At 35.3% G+C, this 7,732-nt stretch overlaps 1 protein-coding gene across 1 annotated transcript; it reads left to right on the plus strand.

Moving 5' to 3' along the window:
* Window positions 1-5,359: 5,359 nt before the first annotated feature.
* LOC131336078 (adenylate kinase isoenzyme 6 homolog) lies at window positions 5,360-7,702 on the plus strand. The gene is made up of 3 exons (XM_058371724.1): window positions 5,360-5,713; window positions 7,086-7,231; window positions 7,343-7,702. Exons 1-3 carry the CDS (start codon window positions 5,513-5,515, stop codon window positions 7,530-7,532), a joined length of 537 nt encoding a protein of 178 aa, XP_058227707.1. The 5' UTR covers window positions 5,360-5,512; the 3' UTR covers window positions 7,533-7,702.
* Window positions 7,703-7,732: the final 30 nt, after the last annotated feature.

Genomic DNA, 7,732 nt, shown 5'->3' on the forward strand with positions numbered 1-7,732 from the left:
ATGTGGTCGTATTCGTAGACAATACTAATATATACACGATCTTATTTGACATGCGTCTCCTCGAGATTTTCTTGAGTGGCCTGAGAGAATAAATTAAACACATAGAAAGCACAGTTCACGTGTACCAATCCTATAAAGCCAAGAGCGAGAAATTTCCTTTCAAAAAAAGAGCGAGGAGTTTTATTTTTTTAAAGTCCTCGCTCTTGAAAGTGAGCTTTGAACCTCAACCATCAATAAAGAAGGCCTAGCTCTCAGCAATATGTCAGACGTAAAAATGATAAAATTGTTGGAAGTTCTTTCATATATATTTTTTCTTGACTCTTTCATGTTATGGCTGCTACAAGCAAAGGAGAAATCTCACAACCTCCCCGAATTCTACCCGTCATCTTCTAGTTCCATTCTCACCACCTATCGATCAATGAAAAAAAAAAAAACTTGTTAAATTTGAACCTAGGGAAAAGAGAGGAAAATAAATGAAAGTTTCAATTGTATGGTTTGACAGAGAAGAGGAGAGAAAATGATCACAACATTGAGTTCAAAGCACAGTGAAAATTCCCCTTCCACTTGTTAAGAAATTGGTGCAGAAAATTTGTTCTAGATAAAGTTTTAGGCTCCTTTCAGTTGTCGAGAATGCTGTGTGTGAACTAAATTCTCAGGAAAAAGTGAAGTGAAGTAAAGAAAAAAAAAGTTTGTGTTTCCTGTGTGTGTTCTATTGACAAGAAATCATATAGAAAAATTAAAATTATTTCCTTTTGGCAAGACCAATTTTGCAAAGTGAAAAAGTTAAAGCTGTGGTTGATGAGATATAGAGTTTGCATTTGATCACCGTGTTATAATTAGGTCATGGCTTCTCTGTACCGGTGGGCTTCTCTGCATTGATCCAGTTTCCAATTCTGAAGGCCCCGTTGTGGATATAATGCGCATGCGCGAAACCAATAACGAGAATGCAAAAATGCATTTCAAAAAATTCTCCAACTGTTGAATTTTGTGAGAGCAAAAATTGAGATTGAGAGCGAAGAATTTTACTCTTAAGATAACTTGACATGAGATACAACACTGAGGGTTTCATTTTTGATAACTCAAGTGTTTAGACCATCATACGCACATCTTAACTAATTTTTAGAGACCAATGCCACCACTTCCTTGCGGAGATCCCAAACAAAAGCTTTGCATGAACTAGCACCAAAGAAATTTTTAACTTGAGACCGTATAGGGAGCAAACTCCAAATCCCAGCCTATCATTTGCATCTTTCTTCTTACAAAGCCCTCCAAAAGAAGGGAAGTGCTACAATACACACCCCTTATTTGGGTGTGTATCATATGCACCCTCATTGAAACACACCAAAATGTTATGATTCCCAAAATATTATGAATGTATTGTTAAAAAGTTACGAATCATATTTATAAAAAGTTACGAATTTTTAGTATAAAAGTTACGATACGAAATAAAATGTTATGATTGGGAGTATAGTTTAATTTTGATAGTGGGTAGAGAGAGAAACATGGTAACGATTGAAAAGATGGATAATGATTGGAGAGAGATAAGAAAATAATAATTGGAGAAATAGGGTAATGATTGAAGAAAGAAGTAAGATAATGATTGAAAAACAAAACTAAAATAAAACTAAATTAAGAACCGAACACAACCAAACATTCTTGATTGGATTATTTCTCTTATTACACTTCGCTTGAAAAATTGACGGTCTGATTAAACAGATTTGTGAATTTTGTTTAATCTATGTAATGTGGAGTATTGGTTTTTGAATTATTTATATTTTGGACCATCGAATTTGTACATATTTTTTTTTCTATAACTGAGATTTATGGATAGTAAGATTAGAAATATACTTGGAAAGAATGAATATCTGGAAGAATGATGAAAGAAAAACTAAAATTAATGTTTTATAATCTTATTTTGATTCCTTATTTTTGAATTTTCCTTGCTTTCCTAACGGTTATCAGTAAAAAACAATTACTGTGATCTAGGGCTGTCTCTCTCTCCCTCACACGTTAATTCTAAAATAGATTTCAATTTTGAATCCAAAACTGCTTTCTTTCTCACACATATATTTAGCTTTCTCTCTCTCACTCTCTCTCTATATATATATATATATATATATATATATATATGTGGGCCATGTCATTTTTTTGAAATGTATTTAAATTGCTAAATGTTCAGTTGGTTGAGTGATTGAGGAAAAAAAATTGATTAATTATATATTTGGTTATTTGATTCATTGCAATATGTTGGTGGCAACAAATGTAATGATTTTGTTGCATCTTAATTCTAGGTTATAGTTTCACCTTCGCCTTCATCAGATTGAAAGTTGAAAGACAACGAAAATATACATATGCCTGTGTTTCCGTAGTGAAATTAATTTTCTTATTTAACTTAATTTTCTATAGTACATAATGCAATGGTGTAGGGTTCATCCATACTTAAAGATAAGTTGTTGCAATAGATGATTACTTTGATCTAATGGTTTAGGCTCATTCTCCTCCTTTCAGTAAAGTGCTCACACTTTTTGCACATATTACACAATTGTTGTGTGAGTTTATCTACTCCTAATAACTATACATTTTTTGAGAGCTCTAACGCAATTTTGAGAAGCCACAGTCGTCTTGCTTTTCTGCGGCGGGGGGGGGAGGCGCCCCTCTCCCCCCTCCCCCCGGGCTCCTCCTCCTCCATTCGCTCTCCTTTTTTTTTCCCCTCTTTCTTATAGTTTTTTTCTTTTCAATTTCTCCTCTCTCAGATCTGACCCTCTTTGTTCGGCAGGCCTTGCTGTCACCGCAGTCGATTGTCTATATGTAATCCGTCGCCGGGGCCCTTATGGCAGCAGTGGTGGAGGCAGTGAGGGTTGCGATCCATTCAGCGGATTTTTGGCGGCTGGATTTAGAGCAAGATCTGGGAGAGTTTATCTCTCATTGTGAGAGTTTTGTTTCTCCTTGTGAGAGTAATAAAATTCGCCTTTGGGTGACTTGTTTACTGTTCGGGCTTGAGAAGATTAATATGCATCTATTGGTGGTTTGCTAAAAATCCATTAGTGTGCTCATTTCTGGTCGAAGTTCATCTAATCGTCTGGGTTCTTGTTGTCTTTTTTTCTTGGCTAGCAATGTATCTCTTTTTGAGACTGCTGTAGAATATATGAATTTTCCGTTCAGCAGAAGATGTGTCAGCCTATGCCTGGACTGGGGATGAAAGACATCAATCGCCTCGTTCTTTCTCGTTTTGTACCAGTTAGATGATTAGTTTGATTTTGTCCAAGTTATCTGTAATGAATTTTGTTGTGTAAGTGCCATTGGACTTTATTAATACAGTATCTCTCACTTTTGTCAAAAAAAAAATTTGTACATTATTGTCTCTGTAATTTTTTTTTAAAAAAAAATAGAGAAGAATACTAAAACTTTTCAAATTCTGTGCTAATTTGAAGAATCTATATATATAGGGGAGTATTCTGGGGATACAAAAAAAAACACTCTGTCTCAACCATTGAAGCTAATGGCTAGGATTAGAAGTTCACAAAGAATTACTATTAGCTACAAAAAATTACTCCTACCCATAAAGAATTAGTCCTTGCTGCAAAAAATTAATCTTGGCCTCAAAAAATTATATTTGGCCACAATGATTTCTCATGACCGAGAATTACTTTTAGCCGCATTGAATTGCACTTGATAGCATCAAATTGCATTTGGCTGCATCGAATTGCATTTGGCCGCATCGAATTACTTTTTGCTGCATCGAATTGCACTAGGCCACTACAAATTAGTCTTGGCCGCATCGAATTGCTTTTGACTGCATTGAATTGCACTTGACCGCATCGAATTACTTTAGGTCTCACAATTATTGCGGCCAAAGTGCAATTATGTGCGGCCAAGTACACTTCGATGTAGCAAAGAGTAATTCTTCGCGGCTAAGAGTAATTTGATGTGACCAAGAGTAATTCTTCGCAGTAAGAGTAAAATTTTGCGGCTATGAGTAATTTTTCACGGCCAGGAGTAATTCTTTGCAGCCAATAGTAATATTCGCGTCAAGTTCTTTTTTCTTTTTAACTAATAGGTAAGAGAACAAAATTATTATTCAATACAAATTGAGCTGTTGGTTTAGATGATTTTGAGTTTCATGTCTAGGATTGAAGATTGCACGTTTTTTGTTGGAGCCTTTTGGGTAGATAGAGTTTCAAACTCTACTCCTTACTAAGTTATATATAATCTTGGAATTATTTTGTTTTTCTATCTTTCTAGGTCAGTTAAGGAAACAAGTGCGATAAGGACGTTACTTTTGAGTAAGTGGACGTTCAAAAAATTGAATTCGAGTTAGAATCCGTTATTATTATACGTTCTTAATATCTCTAATGCTATTCTTGAATGCAACTAACGGAATTAAATAGATTTTGTAACATTTGTTGTGTTATACTATTTTATGAACTTGGTTAAATGAGCCATGTTTGAAACTTATTCTTAAAATGAAAATTTCGGAAAAGTAGATTTGTTGGGAGAAGGATTTTTTTTATAATTCACGGTTATTTATAATATTACTCTCGCATAAGGTGAGACCATACGCATATCCAAGACTCACCTCATATGAGATGACATTAAAAAGAATCATTGTATCTACAAAAAAACCTTCAAAAAAGTGAAATTTGATACTTCATTTAGACTATGTTTAAAAGGCAATGCGCTTAAAGGCACAAACAATTACAAGTATATATATATAATCTTCAAACGTTACCTTTTCTCTTCTCTAGTCCTTCAAATTAAAGGTCAGAGACAAAGCAATAAAAATTAGTTCTAAAATAGTCATTTATTTAATTAACATTGTGCTCAAGCTTGAGCTCGGGTTCGTTAAAAATTTAATAAACAAGCTTGAATACAGTAAAGCTCGGCTCGACACATTTGCAGCCTTAGACCTTACCACTAACACTTACTATATTTTACTTTTAGAAAAAGTGAGCATTTTGATTCAATTTTTTCCCGCGTTTGTTAGTTTTATGCCAAACTTTTGTGGATTATTAATTCGTCTTGACGAGACTAATCGGAAAAATATTTTTTTTATTTTTATCCAAGTATTTTGAAAATTAACCACTTTAAGTAAAAAAAAACTAAATTTTTTTAAACTTTAAAGTGGTATTTTTCAAAATATTTGGATCAAAGAAAAAAAATTACTTTTGAGATTTGTCTCATCGAATCAATGTTCCTAAAAAATTTGGCAAAAAACTAACAAACGTGAAAAAAATTTAAATAAAAACAAAACGCGATTTAAAAAAGAAGAAGAAGTGTGAATAGGGTCTAGTAGACTTTTTGTGGTGGAAAGTCCCAGAAGGACTATGTAAACAAACTTTGGTCTTTACCAAAAAGTCCCAGAAGGACCATGTAAACAAACTTTGGTCTTTACCAAAAAAAAAAACCAAACTTTGGTCACTCGGACTCCACTTCAAAAGCTAACCCACAGACAGAGCGGAGAATATAGCTTCCTCCCTATCCCCTGACAAACCCTAGTTTTACAACTACAACTATGGAGCAAAGTAGCAGCGGCAGGAAGAAGCCGAACGTACTGGTGACGGGGACCCCGGGGACTGGCAAAACGACGGCGTCGTCGTTCCTGGCGGAAGCCACCCAGCTCCGCCACGTAAAAGTCGGGGACCTCGTCAGAGACAAGAACTTGCACGACGGCTGGGACGAACAGTTCGAATGCCACGTCATCAACGAAGACCTCGTAAGATCCCAACCTAAACATATACATATACGCTCTATGCGTATGTGCATAGATGTATATCTACTCGTGTATTACTTTGTGAATTTTTTGAATTGAGATCGTATTAGATTGGATTTGGGGGGTGATGATTATTTACGTCAATGAACATTTCAAGCACTAATATTTTTATATTCCTTGCTCAAAATATGAAGAATGGAAAAAGTTTAACAACCGAATATCTTTGTGCTTCTTACTAAAAAATACAAAGCAACGCATTGGTCATTCTTCAAAATATTATATACGTCGTTCATGATTTCGCTTGGTTAGACTGTTCGAGCATAGAAGTTAGGCTCTATTTGGAACTTGAGGAAAGAAACGCAAAAGAAAAGAAAATAATTAAGAATGAAATGAGGGTGAAAGTTGAAGAGAAATTTGGAGGAAAATTGCATTTGTTTTTGAAGTTTTCCCTTCTCTTTCTTTAAGAACCAAACAAGTTAAGAGAAATATTTAAAATTTTTGCTCTTCTTTTCACAAGTTCCAAACAGAGATACAGAGAGAGCAAGCGGAATTCATGAGTCTAATTGTGCATCACAAGTCAAATTTTTTGACAATAAACATTAAGTGGCGGACACCTCCGCCCTGATTTTTATGATGAGCAGGATTTATATGAGTGCGAATTTTGTTTTTGGGTTGCATGTTCTAGTATATATATATAGTAGTTGTTCATTGCTTGATATCTAGTAGTATCTGCATATTTTGAGGTGCTATTATTGGTTAATCTGTTGGATTATCAATAAAGTAATCTCCTTGTTACGAGCAAACGAGATTTAAAAGGAAGATCTCTACATGAGATTAATTGCTGTATAGAATGAAACGGGAAGAAGTTAGGGGGTGGGACTACATTTGCTTCCACTGAAGGTATTTAAGGATTACCAAATGATGGTTTGCCTAATTGGGTATGGTCTAAAAACCGTGCTATCCAGCGCCCAAGGCTACTGCTTATGCTGTCTGAGCACCAGCGCTCTTCACGTTTGTCTAGCTATATTGTTTATGGTTATCATAGGCATTGAGAATGGATGTCACCAAGGATCCGAATTGATTCATGAAAGCTGCCACGTGAATTTTTATATTGTTCCCCCCTCCCCCCCACTTATTGGCTTTTAACCATTCTCACAGTTATTTCTATTTGTTTCTGATGGTGTGTTATCTGATTTGGATTTACACCATCTTGTCTCATTGATTTCAAGGAATCATTATGGAAGCTTTGCAGAAGCATGTCGTTATAATACCCACTCTGTACCATAAAGAAGATGTGTTGTAACAACCCACTTTATGGTTTCGACTTTTGACATTGCTTTTGGTGACCCCCATCTGTGGCTCGTGCATTTTGCAGGTGTGTGATGAGCTTGAGGACATGATGGAAGAAGGGGGAAACATTGTGGACTACCATGGTTGTGACTTCTTTCCCGAGCGTTGGTTTGATCGTGTGGTGGTGCTTCAAACTGAGAACTCTGTATTGTATGATCGCTTGAGTAAGAGGTAGTAGTTCCATCAGTATAAAATTGAGCTTCAGTGTCATTGTTTTCTTTTCCTTTCGTTGAGAAGGTATATTCTTAGAACCCAATTCTATTATCTGCTGTGTTGTCGTAGAGGTTACACTGGTGCAAAGCTCACGAACAACATCGAATGTGAGATATTTCAAGTATTGCTGGAGGAGGCCAAAGATAGTTATCCAGAAGATATCGTGGTCGCATTAAGGAGTGACACTATTGATGATATAAACAGGAATGTGGCGACTCTTACGGATTGGGTTAGGAATTGGTGCCCAAAACCTGAATGATATCAACATCCATGTTTTTCCTTCGTCCTATGTATTTTTGTAATGTGATGTGAACTCTTGAAGTTATATGCCTTGATGGCTGATGCATCATTTGGCATGTTTTTTTTTGCCCTGTATCTTTCTTGGATTAGGATAGTTAATAGAAATGACACTTTTTTTTTTTGTGCTAACCATTTTTTTAATTTAGCATATTGAAGATG

Source organism: Rhododendron vialii, chromosome 8a (genome assembly GCF_030253575.1).
Source record: "Rhododendron vialii isolate Sample 1 chromosome 8a, ASM3025357v1".
In the NCBI taxonomy this organism is placed as follows: domain Eukaryota; kingdom Viridiplantae; phylum Streptophyta; class Magnoliopsida; order Ericales; family Ericaceae; genus Rhododendron; species Rhododendron vialii.